The sequence below is a fragment of the Rhinoraja longicauda genome, chromosome 22 (assembly GCF_053455715.1).
Source record: "Rhinoraja longicauda isolate Sanriku21f chromosome 22, sRhiLon1.1, whole genome shotgun sequence".
Lineage (NCBI taxonomy): Eukaryota > Metazoa > Chordata > Chondrichthyes > Rajiformes > Arhynchobatidae > Rhinoraja > Rhinoraja longicauda.
Genome location: NC_135974.1, coordinates 22,789,485 through 22,808,519, shown reverse-complemented (window position 1 = coordinate 22,808,519; position 19,035 = coordinate 22,789,485). Strand labels below are relative to the sequence as shown.

The following is a 19,035-nucleotide window of genomic DNA, read 5'->3' as shown; positions in this document are numbered from 1 at the left end:
GCTGAACTTGAATTGAGAGATCACATTAAAAACATTTGGCTGGTAGAACAATCTTCCTTTCCTTCTCAATGTTATGAATTTAACCCACATGCCATGCACGTCTCCATGGAATATCCAGTGATGATCCAGTGATGAAAAACTTCTTATGATTCACCAGGTCAACCCCCTATTTCACCGCAGATGTTACTGATATTTCTTAGTGACTGACCAGCCCACTTCTTCCTAACCACAGTGCCTACATGATTTTGTTACTTTTCTGGCCCTTATCCGCTGTCTCCTTCGTTCCCCTCTGAACTCATACTAAGGTTCATTATACCTCCCTTCATTGTAGTCATAGAGTGAAAATCCTGTTTGTCAAGTCTCTGAATCACACACCCTTAATTTGCAAGACTTCAACTTGACAATATCATGTTTGTGTATCTTGTTTTTGCACTCCATTTACTGAATATAACTGGGTGCTGTATAACTCTATAGAACCTATATTATAGATTTATAGAGTTCTGCAACATGGAACCCGTCCTTTTACCTGATCGAGTTAATACTAGTCATCGTGCACACATGTAATCCCACTGTAGGAGCCATTTACACTTAATTTAGTTACTGTCATTGTATTATGGCTATGTTTAATATTTCTAGTTTTTGTCTTTTTTGCATGCTTGTGGGTGTGATTTGATACATAATGGGGAGTGTCTACATGGGAGGAGGCTAGCGTCGCGACAGAGATTGTGGGTCAGTTTAGTCTTGGAGGATGGAGAGAATAGTTTTTTACCACACTCACGTCTGCCACACTCACGTCTGCCACACTCACGTCTGCCACACTCACGTCTGCCACACTCACGTCTGCCACACTCTCGACTGCCAGCTACACTCACAAGGACCACATGGTAACGACTACATGATTTTTACTGTATTGTTTGAAGAAGAAACAGTTGATAAGAACGAAAAGTTACGAATTACTCTTTGATTTGTGCTACTTTAATAAAGACCAATTAATCAAGAAACAGCGTTTGGAAGATTTGTTTTTGTTATCTCAGAGTGCGGTGTGTGCGTAAGCTATACCTCCATTCCATCCCCGAGCGGTAATGGCTATCGAAGTTGGATTTCGAGAAGGTATAGAAACTGCCATTACACCCACTTTTTAAATTTACCCCACATACCCATCAACTCTCCCCATATTTACCACTCTGAGGGGTAGTTTATTGGCCAATTATCTTGTGAACCCACACTTCTCTGGGATGTGGGAGGAAAATGGAATACTTGGTAGTTACCCGTGAAGTCACGAGGTGAATGCCCATATCGCCTGCACAGGAGATCAGGATAGAAGACGGAACTGTGAGGAGAACAACTTTCTCAACTGCACCACTGTGATGTCTTTTCTCCTTTCAGTGTTTACTATGGCACCAAAGCAGAAGCGTCCACATCGCGGGGCTGGAAACTGGAAGTGTCCTGAGCTGATTCTGCTACCACCATCGCCTACAGTACAAGTGGGGCTCCCACTGATTGTCGCCGGAAGCTTGCGCCCTTTTCAGGACGGACGATGACAGTGATGTACCATTTGAATGATGGACATGAAAGAAGAAGTGTTTACTACAAGGGCACTTGCTTTTTCATGTCGTATTGAAATATTAAGTGTGATCAATCTTTGTGCGTGGGTCAGTAAACTGTCTTTACAGTTGCCATTGTAATATTGCTACAGCTAACTGTGTTGTTCCTTTAGGTCCGGCTACAACACATCATTTAGTTCTCCAACCACTTTCACTGTCCTTCTCATTAATTTTACTGATTGTAGGCCTCCTTGTCACCTTCCCCTCAGCTAAAAATGAACCATTCTACGTTTCCTTACATCTGCTTTGATCTATTGTTTTCACACCTTGCCATTCCACATCTCCAGACTCCCTCTCCCTTGGCACAGTCTGAAGAAGGGTCTTGACATGAAAGGTCACCCATTCCTTCTCTCCAGAGATGCTGCCTGCCCCGCTGATTTACTCCAGCATTTTTGCGTCTATCTTCGATGTAAACCAGCATCTGCAGTTCCTTCCTACACACATCATTTAACTTAATTTTGTTTCTTATGATTTATGATTTGTGGTTCTCTGGCAACGTAAATATTTATTGTCCATCCTACTTGCACTGAGAAAGTCAGTGGGCAGCTTCTTATTTGAACTTACTGAGAGGATTCTGGTGAAATCCTCTTATGGCTTAGATGAAAGGAAGTTCCAGGATTTTGACCAAATTAAAAAAAGAAACGATAATATTCACACCTGCAATGCTGCATGACTTGGATATTGCCTGCATGCACCAGTTACCCTTGATCTTCCAGGTTGCAGAGACCACAGGCTTGGTGCAAGTACCTCCAGGTGAGGGGAAGTAATTCTCTCTCTCAATGAGTAATGAATCTTTGTAATTCTCTACATAGACCTGCATGAATCATTTTATATATGTTCAAAGTTGAGATATAAAGCAATCGGGGGTTGATAGGGATTTAACAGTACGTGTTGAGGCCAAGGATCAGCACAATCAGCATATTGTTGAGAGGTGAAACAGGTTTGTCGAGTTGGGGAACTTACTCCTGCTCATATTTCTCTGGAGTTGTCACACTGTATTCTGCACTCTGTTCATTTGCTCTTTTGCACTACCTGATGTAATCATATATAGTTGGATTGCAGTCATATATGGTGTGATCTGCAAAAACAAAGGCTTTCACTGTGGCTCGGTGCACGTGGCAATAACAAACCAATAACGATACCAATGCCATGACTTGCTGCTACATGAAGGCATAGGTGGCTTCACCACACCAGGAGCTCTGGATGTGACTGAACATTGTGCAAGCAGCCTCATTTCTGATCTTATACTGAAGTTGAATTACCCTTTTTGGGTGGTTGGGTGGCCATCCATTTACTCATTGAGTTCAGTCAAACAATTGAAATGAAATTACAGCGTGAATGACAGGATTCTGTTTTTGTAAAGCCACAGTCTGAGGAAGTAATCGGGTGGAGCTGCGTGCATGGTTGAAATATTGTGCAAAGGATTTGGAAATTGATTGAAACCGTTTGCATAACTGTCTGGCACATGAACAATGCATTTACATTTTTTGTACATGGACATCCCCTTTTCAGTACCTCCCTCTGAGGCGTGGTAATGTTTAGATGATGTTTAGGTGCTGAGCTATATATAGGTAGAAGCAGTCACTGCTTTCATATCTGGGGAAGGTTATCTGCGTGTAAGAGTAAAAGCACGAAAGATCATTTCGCTGCAACAACATGGAAGTTGGTGAGTGCAAATTTTTAATACTGAAGGATTGTTCTATTTGAGTTCTCTTTGGAAAGTTCAGTCACAACAAATGATTTCTCTGTTCTGCTTTGTGTTTATACACATGTAAGCAATTAGGAAGTCGTATGGTTGAGGAATGGTTGTCTCAGTGACTGAGAATCGTGTCAGTCTCATGGCTGTGTAGTAAGGAATGCAAAGGCAATGTGAGCATTCATTTCAAGGGGACTAGAATTATAAAAGTAAGGATGTAATGCTGAGGCTTTATCAGGCACTGGTCAGGTCACATTCGGAATATTTAGGGAGCAGTTTTGGGTCCCATATCTGAGAAAGGATGTGCTGACATTGGAGAGGGTCCAGAGGAGGTTTTAGAGAATGATCCCAGGGATAACTGAGTTAAGGTATGCTGTGTGTCTGATGGCTCTAGATCTGTATTTGCGGGAGTTTAGAAGGATAAGGAGATATCATTGAAACCTACTAAATAATGAAAGGCCTAGATAGAGTGGATGTAGAGGGGATGTTGTAAAATGGGAGGGTATAGAACTGGAGGGCACAGCCTCAGAATAAAAGGAGATAGGTTATGGTTATGATGAGCCAGAGGCGGGTGAATCTGTGGAATCCATTGCCACAGATGGCTATGGAGGCAAGGCATTGGGTATTTATAAAGCAGAGATTGATAGGTGCTTGATTAGTAAAGGTGTTAAAGGGTATAAGGAGAAGGCAGGAAAATGGAGTTGAGGGGGTATAATAGAACAGCCATGATTGAACGGCAGAGTAGACTCGATGAGCCAACTGAATTAATTCTACTCCTATCTCTTCTGGTCTTATTGTCTTATGGTGTACTTCTGTAAGCATAGGGCTGTTTTTTGGGAACCTTCAACTTCTCTCACTTTGGTATTACTTTGATTGTGTATGCATATTGAGGGATTGAATATTAGCAATTGTTTTTACCTGAATTTTCTTGGGGATTTTAATGTTTTCCTACGGTGCTTTACATGCATTTTTAAATGTATTAAAATCAGGGGGGTTGTTGGCTTCAGGGTGACAACAAGTTTATAAGATCATTAGTGATAGGAGCATAATTAGTCCATTTGGTCCATCAAGTCTACTCTGCCATTCAATCATGGCTGATCTATCTCTCCCTCCTAATCCCATTCCCCTGCCTTCTCCCCATAACCTATGACATCTGTACTAATCAAGAAACTATCTATCTCTGCCTTAAATATGTCCACAGCCTTCTGTGGCAAGATGGTGCTGATGCCTCATTGCTTCAGGGACCTGGGTTTTGGCCTGACCTTAGGTGCCACGTTTGTGGAATTTACATGTTCTCTATGCTGTAGTATAGGTTTCTTTAATTGGTTGCTTCGAAATGCCCCTCGAATTGTGCAGTCACAGAGAAACTAAAGATGTCCTCGTAGGCAAGCGAGAAAGAATAGGTTTGCAGGCTCCAGGGAAAGGGGAATGAAACTGATAGGATTGTTCTGCTGAGAACTGGCTGGGCTGAATGTGATGTAATATGTGTCCACAGTCAGATTCTGGCAATGTACCAGCACTTCAGCATCAGTTTTTTATTAACCATAAGTGACGGCAGTGGCATTAGCTACCAAGTACTGGGTACGTTGAGCATGCTATTAATTGTCCCAGTATTTGTCCTCTTTTGCCCTTCCATCTGCATTCTTGAATCCAAGAACTGGTTTCATATTCCACATTTGCAAATGATTATATGAAGAGTGTGTGTTCTGTCTAGGCAGATCACAATCCTAGAATCACCTCTTTACAAAGAAATGAACCTGGCCTATACATTGGCAGAACTTCCATTCATCATGCATTTTAAAGATAAAAGGCGCAATTCCAAGTGTAGATTTAATTTTATTTTTTATGTGAACAACTGTACTGCCTGACACAGGATTGCAGAAATACATCAAACCAATTGGAACTGCATCTTTAAAGCCATTATTCTCATTTGATGGTTGATTAGCATGTACAAACTGCATGCTTTGCTCTAAACAGTCATTTACTTGTGGAATATGATTAGGTCGACCATTCAGTTTCCATTGAAACCAATTTAGAATGCATGAGATATGTCTTCTCAGTGGATTCTTCATTCCAAGGAAGTCTATACACTAAAGTGTAAACACTGCTACAAAAGACCGCAGCAATTTACAATATACATTAATAGATGAAGGGATTAAAAGTAACATTAGCAAATTTGCGGATGACACAAAGCTGGGTGGCAGTGTGAACTGTGAGGTGGATGCTATGGGGATGCAGGGTGACTTGGACAGGTTGTGTGAGTGGGCAGATGCAGTTTAATGTGGATAAATGTGAGGTTATCCACTTTGGTGGTAAGAACAGGAAGGCAGATTATTATCTGAATGGTGTCAAGTTAGGAAATGGGGAAGTACAACGAGATCTGGGTTTCCTTGTTCATCAGTCACAAAGTTAGCATGCAGGTACAGCAGGCAGTGAAGAAAACTAATGGTATGTTGGCATTTATGACAAGAGGAGTTGAGAATAGGAGCAAAGAGGTCCTTCTGCAGTTGTACAGGCGCCTAGTGAGACTGCACCTGGAGTACCGTGTGCAGTTTTGGTCTCCAAATTTGAGGAAGGACATTCTTGCTATTGAGGGCATGCAGCGTAGGTTCACTAGGTTAATTCCCGGAATGGTGGGACTGTCGTATGTTGAAAGACTGGAGCGACTAGGCTTGTATACACTGGAATTTAGGATGAGAGGGGATCTTATTGAAACATATTAGATTATTAAGGGATTGGACACGTTAGAGGCAGGAAACATGTTCCCAATGTTGGGGAAGCCCAGAACCAAGGGCCACAGTTTAAGAATAAGGGGTAGGCCTTTTGGAATGGAGATGAGGAAAAACTTTTTCAATCAGAGAGTTGTAAATCTGTGGAATTCTTTATCTCAGAAGGCAGTGGAGGCCAATTCGCTGGATGCTTTCAAGAGAGAGCTAGATAGAGCTCTTAATGATAGCGGAGTCAGGGGCTATGGGGAGAAGGCAGGAACGGGGTACTGATTGTGAATGATCAGCCATGATCACATTGAATGGCGGTGCTGGCTCGAAGGGTCGAATGGCCTACTCCTGCACCTATTGTCTATTGTCTATTGTCTATTGAAGATGCAAGCATTTGATTCAAAGTTCACACTATAGTTTATGTGTAGATTCTCTATGCCTAGTCTCTACACATTTTTGCAGTCGAGAGAACAGTTGATTATTTACGTGTAGGATGGAACTGCAGATGCTGGTTTACACCGAAGATAGACACAAAATGCTGGAGTAACTCAGCGGGGCAGGCAGCATCTCAGGAGAAAAGAAATAGGTGATGTTTCAGGTTGAAACCCTTCTTCAGACTGAGGGTCAGGGGATAGGGAATTGAGGTATGAAAAGAATCAGAACAGATCAGATCCATCACTGATGACCAAGGAAAGTTGAAGCCCACAATGGTCCATTGTTGGCTGTGGATGAGGTGATAATAAAGGGATATATGGATGCAAACAGTGGAACTGGCAGGCTTACTAGAGTGGGGGAGGGGTGGGGAGAGAGGGAATGCAGGGGTTAATTTAAAATTTGAGGAATCAACATTCAAAACTGGTGGGTTGTAAGCTGCCCAAGTTGATTATTTCTGACTATAAGAAGTTACATGCTGAAAGCTACAGACACAACCAAAATTGCACATGCTACAAAAAATCTTGTACCTCGTTATTGCTTCAAAAAGACTGAATGCTTCCCAGTTTGATCAAATGCTGAATTTGATGCCAAGCAGGGAATCTGGTGTGGAGATTTATAGATCAACATTGGTATTATTTAACTAGGAAAGAGGAAATAAATCTGCTGCTTTCTGATGTGGGATGTGGGATTCTTGATATTTAATGGCTTGGGATCGTTGCGTGTGGGAGTATTAAGGGTGGGGCTGAAAGACATGTTACTGCATATTGTTGCATCAGCTAACGTCCCTTAAAGGTTAATAGCTTCTTGTCATGATTGATGTTTTAATTTTTAAATGATTATCACCCTATAACTAAACTGTCGTCAGACAAATTTAGCACCTGCAGAAAGGGAGAGAAGAAAACTAGGTGAAGCATAACCAGAAATACAGGAAACTCGAAACACCTACCAAACCTTTTAGTGCAAATTTCCCCAGTGGGATATTCAGGACAGTGTGAACAGAATAAGCTACAGGAAAAGTAAGTGGGAGAATGTGAAAGAGATTCATCTAAATAAATAAACTGAGGAAACCTGAAAATGAAGAAATGAATCGAATGGAAGCAAGAAAATATTTAGAAGAAACAGAATCATTGTTTTTTTTAAAAACTGATGCGTTAGTGGAGCACAGAACATAGAACAGCACAGGAACAGGCCTTTGGCCTATAATGCCTGTGCTGAACATAATGCCAAGACCATCTCTTATTTGCCTGCACATTATCCATAATCCCTCCATTCCTTGCATATCCAGCTGGCTATCCAAAAGCCATTATTGTATAATGCCTCCACTACCCCATCTCAACAGTGTGTTCCAGGCATCCACCACCCTCTGTGTAAAATACTTGTCCCACACATTTCCTTTAAGCCTTGCTCCTCTCACCTGAACATATGCGTATGTTTCCCATTTTGTGACCTTAAATGTACACAATGTACTTAGTTGAATTGAAATTGTTGTCTTCTTTCAAGGCACAGTTTTCGAAGCATGTTGCAGGTGAATTAACCCAGCACAAAAAAGTGTGATCAGACATGATGAATATGTAGAGAGTCAGTGATTCTCCCAGGAGTCTTCCTGAGATACCATGAACCCTAACTTAAAAAGCTGTGCCTGGGTGAACACCCAAGGCAGACATTTGATAGTAAATGTGTATATTTAACAATTTATTACAATGGATCCTCAACAGAGTTGTATGAAAACAGGCTCTTTAGCCCATCAGGTACACACTGACCATCATGCATTTATTTTCATTGATCTTACACTAATCATAATCACAATCACAATAAAACTTTATTAGCCAAGTATGTTTTGCAACATATGAGGAACTTCATTTGCCATACAGTCATAACAATAAAAAGCAACAGGACACACAAAATACATTTGAACATGAACATTCACCACAGTGACTCCTCCACATTCCTCACTGTGATAGAAGGTGAAAAAAAGTTCAATCTCTCCCTTCTTTGTCCTCCAGCGGTCGGGGGCTCTCACCTTCCGTTGACGGGATGATCTTGACTCCAGTAACCGCCGGCGAGCCTTCCTCGTCGGGGCGATCAAGCTCCTTCATCGGGGGGGAAAGGGGGGGGATCGGGGGGGGGGGGGGGATCTCAGCTCTCCCGCGCCGGCGATCTACCCCGGGTCGGGACCAGTCGAACCTCGTGCAGCTTTTGGAGCTCCCGACCGGTCTCAACCCGAGACTGCGAGCTCCTGATGTTAAAGTCCGCAGGCTGCATTGGAGCGTCGATCCCAGGCAAGGGATCGCAGGCTCAGATGATAAGCCCACGCCCCCGCGGGGACTCAAGGTCAGTCCCTGGCAAGACCTCCAGCTCCGTTATGTTAGGCCGCAGAGCGACCAGAGATACGATCCGGAAAACAATCGCATCTCCGGCAAGGTAAGAGATTGAAAAAAGGTTTCCCCCGACCCTCTCTCTCACCCCCCCCCCCACATAAAACAAACCAGAGAACATTTACACAAACTTTTAAAACTTACCAAAAATAACAAAAAAAGTTTGAAAAGGACAGACTGTAGGCGAGGCAGCCATCGTGCGGCGCCCCCTGGTGACAACATAGAGTTGTCATACAACCAAGAAATACCCTTTGGCCCAACTCATCTACAACAATCAGATTTTACAATTGAGTTAGTCGCATTTGCCTGCAGTTGGCCCATGTCCTTCAAATCTTTCCTATCCATGTAACATTATAAATGTCTTTTAAATGTCCACACTGTATCAGCCTCTTTCACTGCCTCTGGCAGGTTGTTCCAAATACACATCACACTCTGATAAAGAAATTGCCTCTTCGGGTAAGGTCAAAGGCCTAAGTATCAAAACACATCCAGCTCTTGACAGTTCTGGCACATTAAGGGGCTGGATGGCAAATTTTTTAACTCATTTTGTGTCGACCGCTTCTTATTCTTCTCCTTCTGCACGCTGGGCCTCTTCACCTGATCTCATTACTGCAAAGAGGTTCTTCTGCAGTTGTTCAGGGCCTTAGTGAGACCACACCTGGAGTACTGTGTGGAATTTTGGTCTCCAAATTTGAGGAAGGACATTCTTCTTATTGAGGGCGTGCAGCGTAGGTTCACTAGGTTAATTCCCGGAACGGCGGGACTGTCGTATGTTGAAAGACTGTGACGACTAGGCTTGTATATGGTGGAATTTGGAAGGATGAGTGGGGATCTTATTGAAACATATAAGATTATTAAGGGATTGGACACGTTAGAGTCAGCAAACATGTTCCCCATGTCGGGGGAGTCCAGAACCAGGGGCCACAGTTTAAGAATAAGGGGTAGGCCATTTAGAACGGAGGTGAGGAAAAACATTTTCAGTCAGAGAGTTGTAAATCTGTGGAATACTGCCTCAGAAGGCAGTGGAGGCCAATTCTCTGGATGCTTTCCAGAGAGAGCTAGATAGAGCTCTTAAAGATAGCGGAGTCAGGGGGTATGGGGAGAAAGCAGGAACAGGGGGTACTGATTGTGAATGATCAGCCATGATCACATTGAATGGCGGTGCTGGCTCGAAGGGCCGAATGGCCTACTTCTGCACCTATTGTCTATTGTCTGTTGAAGACCATGTCAATATGCAAGGCCTCATTGTGAGAGGTCAGGCATGCTCTCGTCTTCAGTCTTTTTGATGCCTGGATTGTATAGAGTAAGCCCAGTTATTTCAGTAGTCTGGCATGAATGGAGGTGGCTCACTGTCAATTCTGGCCCATTTCCTGATGCTCACTTAATTTTTCCTCCTCAGCTATCATGGTTGTCCACCCTCGAGTCACAGAGGCCACTAACAGGGGAGCCCAGCAACATTTCATGTTTTAATAACGTTCTTTTTTTAAAAAATAGATCCCAAACCGGCTCCAATTGGTGGGAAGTGCCAAGTCGACTTTCAATATGAAGCAAATAACAAGGCGCACAAAACCATTGAGATCAGCAACAAGCGTCTGATAGTCAGAAGGGGACAAACGTTCGATATTAAGGTGACCTTCAAAGATGGATGCAATCCTCAAGAGGCTCGGCTAAAATTAAAAATGGAGACAGGTAATGAGCTAAAGACCTTAAAAGGGACTGGAACGTTTTGATACAATGTGAAAAAGTAAAAAGTCAAGAGTGTTTTATTGTCATATGTCCCAGACAGAACAATGATATTTTCATTTGCAGCAGCATAACAGAATATGTAAACATAGTACTCTGTAAGCAATATAATACATTAGAAAAAACGCTCAGTGTTTACAGATAAAAACAACCAATAAGAGTGCAAAAGGACAAAACCAATGCCCACAAGTCTGAAGAAGGGTCTCGACTCGAAATGCCACCCATTCCTTCTCTCCAGAGATGCTGCCTGTCCCGCTAAGTTACTCCAGCATTTTGTGTCTGTTCACAAGGCTATGTCGTTCAAGGCTTATTTGGCAGCTGTAATGTTTAATAGCCTGATGGCTGTAAGAAAGTACTTAAACTGTGATTTTTTAAAAGTAAATAAACAAATGTGATGCATTTACAGGCATGTATAGTTAAGCTTCTTCCCACTAAAATGCTCCCACTGTGGTCATGTCAATAGCTGCCCGATGACTGCTGTAGGGGTAGATCCATTCGAGAGCAAAGCCAGAGTCTGTGCTCAGATTTGAATTGAACATTTAGAATTGGTACAATGTTCAAACTTCTTTTCAGCGATGTTAAGGTTGTACTGTCTAATGAAATATTACCCTGCGCTGGTGTCAGTACAAACTTAGCCTCCTAGAATCATACAGCATGGAAACAGGCCAGAGGGTCAAATTACCCATTCAACCAACATGTCCTATCTACACTAGTTCCACCTGCCTGTGTTTGGCCCATATCCCTCTTACCCTATCCTGTCCATGTACCTGTCTAAATATTTCTTAAATGTTGTGATAGTACCTGCCTCAACTACCTCTTTCAGCAGCTTGTTCCACATACTCACCACCCTTTGTGTAAAGTTACCCATCAGGTTTTGATTAAATATTTTCCCCCTCCTCACCTTAAACCTATGTCCTCTGGTTCCCAATTCCCCAACTCTGGGCAGGAGACTCTCAGTATTTACCTGATCTATTCCTCTCACGATTTTGTACACTTCTATATTATCATCCCTCATCCCCCTGCACCCCAAGAAATAACTCCCTAGCCTGCTCAACCTCTCGCAAGAGTTCCAGTCCTTGAGTGCTGGCAACATCCTCATAAATCTTCTCAATTTACCTATTGCATACTTTAATAAAATTGCATGATCTTTACAAATGAATTTGATTTTGAGAATTTACATCACGTGTTTAAACACAATCTGCATAGAATATATTGTTGATTTAACTGTGCTTGTCTTGTTTTAGGTCCAAAACCTACGAGATCAAAGGGTACCTCACTGGTGATTCCCTTTACGCAGGAATTAAATCTAAAAAGATGGTCTGTAATAGTTTCCTCTGCCACCAAAAATGAATTGTGCCTGACGATCTCAACATCGCCAAAAGCCGTGATTGGACGCTGCTCACTCAGTCTGGTGTATGATTATGAGGATAAATTGCCCTACCTCCTTGGAAACCTTGTTATACTCTTCAACCCATGGTGTGCAGGTACTACTCATTTAAAGCAACTGCATTTCCATAATTACCGAACTAATGCAATGGATGCTGCAATGGACCCCTCAGCATTTATCATGAGTTTGTTTACTTTTAAGTTGTGATTGTTGAACTGGTTTATAAGAATGATCCCAGGAATGAACAATTTAACCTACGATGAGTGTTTGTCAGCACTGAGCCTGTACTCGCTGGAGTTTAGAAGAATGAGGGGGGACCTCATTGAATACAGAACAGTGAAAGGCTTGGACAGAGTGGATGTGGAGAGGATGTTTCCACCAGTGGGAGAGTCTAGGACTAGAGGACATAACCTCAGAATTAGATGTTCTTTTAGGAAGTAGATGATGAGAAATTTCTTTAGTCAGAGGGTGGTGAATCTGTGGAATTCTTTGCCCCAGAAGACCGTGGAGACTGTCAGTGGATATTTTTAAGGTGGAGATAGATAGATTCTTGATTAGTACAGGCGACAGAGGGTATAGGGAGAAGGCAGGAGTGTGGGGTTAGGAGGGACTGATAGATCAGCTATTATTGAATGGCGGAGTAGACTTGATGAGCCGAACGGCCTAACTCTACTCCTGTCACATGACCTTATGATGCCTAAGACTCATATTTAATATTTTATAAATAATATGAATGTCATCCAGTCTCCTTTATGTTTCAGAGGATGAAGTTTTTCTCGACAGCGAAGCAAAGCGACAAGAATATGTCATGAATGAAAATGGAACTATTTACTATGGTGGTAGTGATTACATATGTGATAGAGACTGGAACTTTGGACAGGTACATGAACATTAGGAGATATTTTAGACAATAGACAATAGGTGCAGGAGTAGACGATTCGGTCCTTTGAGCCAGCACCACCATTCAATGTCATCATGGCTGATCATTCTCAATCAGTACCCCGTTCCTGCCTTCTCCCCATACCCCCTGACTCCGCTATCCTTAAGAGCTCTATCTAGCTCTCCCTTGAAAGCATTCAGAGAACTGGCATCCACTGGCTTCTGAGGCAGAGAATTCCACAGATTTACAACTCTCTGACTGAAAAGATTTTTCCTCGTCTCTGTTCTAAATGGCCTCCCCCTTATTCTTAAACTGTGGCCCCTGGTTCTGGACTCCCCCAACCATTGGGAACATGTTTCCTGCCTCTAACGTGTCCAATCCCTTAATAATCTTATATGTTTCAATAAGGTCCCCTCTCATCCTTCTAAATTCCAGTGTATACAAGCCTAGCCGCTCCAGTCTTTCAGCATATGACAGTCCTGCCATTCCGAGAATTAACCTAATAAACCGACGCTGCATGCCCACAATAGCAAGAATATCCTTCCTCAAATTTGGAGACCAAAACTGCACACAGTACTCCAGGTGCGGTCTCACTAGGGCCCTGTACAACTGTAGAAGGACCTCTTTGCTCCTATACTCAACTCCTCGTTATGAAGGCCAACATTCCATTGGCTTTCTTCACTGCCTGCTGTACCTGCATGCTTCCTTTCAGTGACTGATGCACTAGGACACCCAGATCTCGTTGTACGTTCCCTTTTCCTAACTTGACACCATTCAGATAATAATCTGCCTTCCTATTCTTACCACCAAAGTGGATAACCTCACAATTATCCACATTAAACAGTATCTGCCATGCATCCGCCCACTCACACAGCCTGTCCAAGTCACCCTGCAACCTCATAGCATCTTCCTCACAATTCACACTGCCACCCAGCTTTGTGTAATCTGCAAATTTGCTAATGATACTTTTAATCCATTCATCCAAGTCATTAATGTATATTGTAAATAGCTGCGGTCCCAGCACCGAGCCTTGCGGTACCCCACTAGTCACTGCCTGCCATTCTGAAACGTACCCATTTATCCCCACTCTTAGCTTTCTGTCTGCCAACCAATTTTCTATCCATGTCAGTACCCTACCCCAAACCATGTGCTCTAATTTTGCCCACTAATCTCCTATGTGGGACATTGTCGAAGGCTTTCTGCATGTCAAGGTACACTACATTCACCGGCTCTCCCCTGTCCATTTTCCTAGTTACATCCCCAAAAAATTCCAGGCAGAGTTAAAGTACATAGTATTTTTATATTTCTACTAGGTTGCATGGAAGGAACTCTGTTTTAATGCAAAGGATGTTGTTGATGCTTATGTGACTGTGTTAAATTATTTCAATACATTCAAAGCACTATATGTATTTATTCTGCATCAAGTATTGGAAACCAGCTCAAATCTGTTAATTTCCAGAAATATAGAAATGTTAAAAAAAAGATTTCGGTAGTTCCAAAATATTAAACAACTATCAAAGATTAAGCTGCCAAAATTTCATGATGTGTTGAGACTAAGCTATGTATAATCTGTTGTAGATATGGTGATTCCTGCATTATGTCTTATGTCTGAATATTGACATTGTGATCACTTGAATTTTCTAGCCATGTGTGCAGAAACATTCTGCAAGATAAAATCTGTTAAATAAATCATAGTGCAGAATGATGTGCATTTGAAAGGAGAGTGAATAGCAGGACACCCTCTGAGGTTGAAACATGAAGAGAAGAAAGGTGACTCCAAAGTTGTGTTTAAAAGTCTGTATTTTAATTGAAGAGAAATGTCTAAAGAAAGTGAATTTAGTTTGAAGTCTTGAAAAAGAATTTTGGAATCAGTGTCAGAAGGCACAGGAAAGAGTATTGAGATAAGCTCAAATATTACATTGTTAATTAATGAAGAAAAGTAAAATGAAAATGAAATTTGGTGGAATATGATAGCATGTGAGTGGTTTCAGGAGTGAAATTGGTGGCTGTTTGAAACTGATACAAACTTTATTTTTTCTCAGTTTGAAGAAGATATTTTGGACATCTGCCTGGCACTATTGGATAAAGCCCCCAAGTATATAAAAAACCCACACAAACAGCATGGAAGAAGAGGTTATCCTGTTTACATTGCTCGAACTGTGTCTGCCCTGGTAAGCATTTAAATGTCAAGGATAAAGGTAAAGCTTCCCCTTTGTGCCATTGATAAAGTCAATGCGATATATATAACAATGAAGATTCAGGATATGTTTCACCATCTTAACAGACCAAAAAGCCATTTTGCACAACAGTAAACGACAAATATTGGGTCAAGGAAAAAGGAATTTGCCCTGGGTCATGTTGTGATCCTTAAATCGTTCCTGTAGATGCCTTTGAAAAAACGAACGGTACATTAATTTGTTAATTTTCATTTTAAAGAAGTACCAATTTGGCCTAGGAATTGAAGAATACATGGCAATGACAGAGATCCACAACACATCAATCTAAGGAAGGTGGGAGAGGAATAAAGAGAAACATTGAATAAAGATAACATTGAAAGGATAACATTGAAAAGGTTCACTGAATACTGATATAAGATTACTGGTGTAATCGAAAATTATAAGGTTCTCAAAACTATTCAACTGTGCTCTTCGTCTGTGCAATTGGCTGTTGTTGAAAACTCTACATTCATTATCTCAGTTGTCTGCTGTGTTATTATTACAAAGAAATACATAGAAGGCATAGACCAAATCATAGAGGGCTTTCAACCAAGTGCTGGTAAATGGGATTAATATAGATGAGTACTCGAAGGCTGACAAGGTCATGGTAAGGTAAAGAGCATGTTTCTCTGCAGTATGACAATGGCTTAATGGTAGTTAAATCTAAGTCAGATCCTAATTAGTCTTACACCTTGCATGCAATTAGATTCTGATGTGGAGAATGAAATAATACACTTCTTTATATGTTCTCATTGGGAGCATAACGAAGACATTTAGTTTTATCCCATGCTTTGGGTTAGAAAAAATAATATACTCTGCTAGTGATCTGAGCATTTTAATCTTCTTATATTTCTTCCTTGCATCTTGATGCTTCAGACATTTCATTTGGTTTCACTGGGTCCTTATCAATAGCTCATCCCATTCCTGCATTTAGCTTTGTTCTCATATCCACACAATGATATCTGTACAATTTTAATTTCAGGTGAATAGCGCGAATGATCAAGGAGTTCTCCGTGGTAATTGGAGTGGCTCATATCATGGTGGAAAGAATCCAGGGAGTTGGAGTGGAAGTGTTGCCATTCTTCGTCAATGGAAACTAAACAATTTCGAAGCAGTTTGCTACGGGCAGTGCTGGGTGTTTGCAGCAGTGGCTTGCACAGGTAGAGAGACATTTTATGTTTGATTTCACAAACAAGTGGACAAAGATTAAATACGCTTTTTACATGATATACATTTCCAAAAATAAATATATTTTTGCATTGAAAGATACAAAAAATGCTTTAAATTAATTTAGCCTGATAAGCGCATTTCAATGGAAGATCAGCAGATCTTTGATGGACCAATGCAAATGGCAGTGGACTTCATGTCCCTTGGATTATTGCCAATCTGCCATTGAAGTAACAGCGGGAGCTGCAGAGAGCATGATTTCGACATTTAGGTTTATTTGTTTTGGGATCCTATAAATATATGTGGTGTGTGTAGATGGTGGTTCTACACACACCATTTCATATCATATCATATCATATATATACAGCCGGAAACAGGCCTTTTCGGCCCTCCAAGTCCGTGCCGCCCAGCGATCCCCGCACACTAACACTATCCCACACCCACTAGGGATAATTTTTACATTTACCCAGCCAATTAACCTACAATTTGAAACCAGCAGAAAAGAGAAAGGGTGAAAAATATCAGAAATCAAAAATCCAATGATTGCACCATACGTTCAGGTTAACTCGTGATAATCTGACAATGTCCGTAATATCATCAGCTTTCAAGGATTTGGATGAATGATGGAGGAAGAACACTCATACACTCATAAGAGAAAAAAAATGTTGAAACAACAATATAGGTACAGTGGCTCAGCAGTAGAGTTGCTGCCTTACAGTGCCAAAGACCCAGGTTTGATCCTGACTATGGGTGCTGTCTGTATGGAGTTTGTCCGTTCTCCCCGTGACCTGCGTGGGTTTTCCCCAGGAGCTCCGGTTTCCTACCACACTCCAAAGATGTACAGTTAGTAGGTTAATTGGCTTAGTAAAATTGTAAATTGTCCCGAGTGTGTGTGGGATAGTGCTAGTGTATGGGGATTGCTGGACGGCGCGGACTCGGTGGGCCGAAGGACCTGTTTCCGTGCTGTATCTCTAAACTAAATTAAAACTAAATAGCAGCAAAACAGCAAATAAACGGTGTCCTTCATCCTCCAACGGCAAAGGCTCGTGGGGAACTCCTTACGAAAGCTTGGACTGGAGATCATTGAAAGTACCCTGAGGTTGTGGGGCCTGGCACCATTCCGGAATCTCAGCCAAAAGAGGTTCAGCGACTTCATGCACAGCAGGCATTATATACTCAATGTGTCTGTGCTTCCCTAATCCACAAGCAACAGTCAACTATGTTTTAAAACCAACTATCCTCCCTTTATACCGAAATTGGAGTTATTTACCATGTCAGAAGATGAGCTAATCTTGAATGTCCCTGGGAAGAAAGGTTTGGCTTGACTTACTTTGATATGTCCTTGCAGTTTCATGATATGAGGATACATTTGTCCATCAACAAAATTACTTTTCTAAGCACCTAGCCTGCTTGCTTGACACAGGGGCCTTTTGGCAGACAATTCCACTTTAGCTGAAAAGCTTATTTAACCCGGTCAGGGCCAGATTAAGCTAGCGTATGTTATAAAGGGGCCTTAAATACGGGACAACGTAACGTCACTGCCTGTAACGTCACTCCCCGAACACACTCGGCCCCACTCCCCAAACACACTCGGCCCCAAACACACTCGGCCCCAAACACACTCGGCCCCAAACACACTCGGCCCCAAACACACTCGGCCCCAAACACACTCGGCCCCAAACACACTCGGCCCCAAACACACTCGGCCCCACTCCCCAAACACACCCGGCCCCAAACACACTCGGCCCCGCTCCCCAAACACACTCGGCCCCAAACACACTCGGCCCCGCTCCCCAAACACACTCGGCCCCAAACACACTCGGCCCCGCTCCCCAAACACACTGGGCCCCGCTCCCCAAACACACTGGGCCCCAAACACACTGGGCCCCAAACACACTCGGCCCCAAACACACTCGGCCCGAAACACACTCGGTCCCAAACACACTCGGCCACAAACACACTCGGCCCCACTCCCCAAACACACTCGGCCCACTCCCCAAACACACTCGGCCCCACTCCCCAAACACACTCGGCCCCAATCACACTCGGCCCCAAACACACTCGGCCCCAAACACACTCGGCCCCACTCCCCAAACACACTCGGCCCCAAACACACTCGGCCCCAAACACACTCGGCCCCACTCCCCAAACACACTCGGCCCACTCCCCAAACACACTCGGCCCCACTCCCCAAACACACTCGGCCCCAAACACACTCAGCCCCAAACACACTCGGCCCCACTCCCCAAATACACTCGGCCCCAAACACACTCGGCCCCACTCCCCAAACACACTCGGCCCCACTCCCCAAACACACTCGGCCCCAAACACACTTGGCCCCACTCCCCAAACACACTCGGCCCCACTCCCCAAACACACTCGGCCCCAAACACACTCGGCCCCGCTCCCCAAACACACTCGGCCCCGAACACACTCGGCCCCACTCCCCAAATACACTCGGCCCCAAACACACTCGGCCCCACTCCCCAAACACACTCGGCCCCACTCCCCAAACACACTCGGCCCCAAACACACTCGGCCCCGCTCCCCAAACACACTCGGCCCCGAACACACGCGGCCCTGCTCCCCTAACAAATTCGGCGCCGCTCCCCAAAACTCTGTTAATGTTAACGAGCTTCGTTAGCCTACACTGTCCGGGCCTACAGTGCCGGGCCTACAGCGGCCTGCAGGCCTAATACAGGACAAGGGCGGACTGGTACGGGGCAAACAAATTTTGCCCAAAATAAGGGATGTCCCGGCTAATATGGAACAGTTGTCAACCCCAGGTGCTCTCCCCACCCCACAGTCTACCCCG

General features: G+C 43.1%; 1 protein-coding gene across 1 annotated transcript in view; it reads left to right on the top strand.

Annotated features, from left to right (window-relative positions):
* The first annotated feature begins 3,207 nt into the window (after positions 1-3,207).
* LOC144604681 (protein-glutamine gamma-glutamyltransferase E-like) overlaps positions 3,208-19,035 on the top strand; it is a 30,225-nt gene continuing 14,397 nt past the window's right edge. Inside the window, exons 1-6 of the mRNA XM_078419326.1 lie at positions 3,208-3,270; positions 10,322-10,516; positions 11,815-12,054; positions 12,719-12,837; positions 14,880-15,008; positions 16,036-16,213. Of these exons, the coding sequence (XP_078275452.1) occupies positions 3,261-3,270; positions 10,322-10,516; positions 11,815-12,054; positions 12,719-12,837; positions 14,880-15,008; positions 16,036-16,213 (871 nt within the window). The 5' untranslated portion in view covers positions 3,208-3,260. The remainder of the gene's footprint in view (positions 3,271-10,321; positions 10,517-11,814; positions 12,055-12,718; positions 12,838-14,879; positions 15,009-16,035; positions 16,214-19,035) is intronic.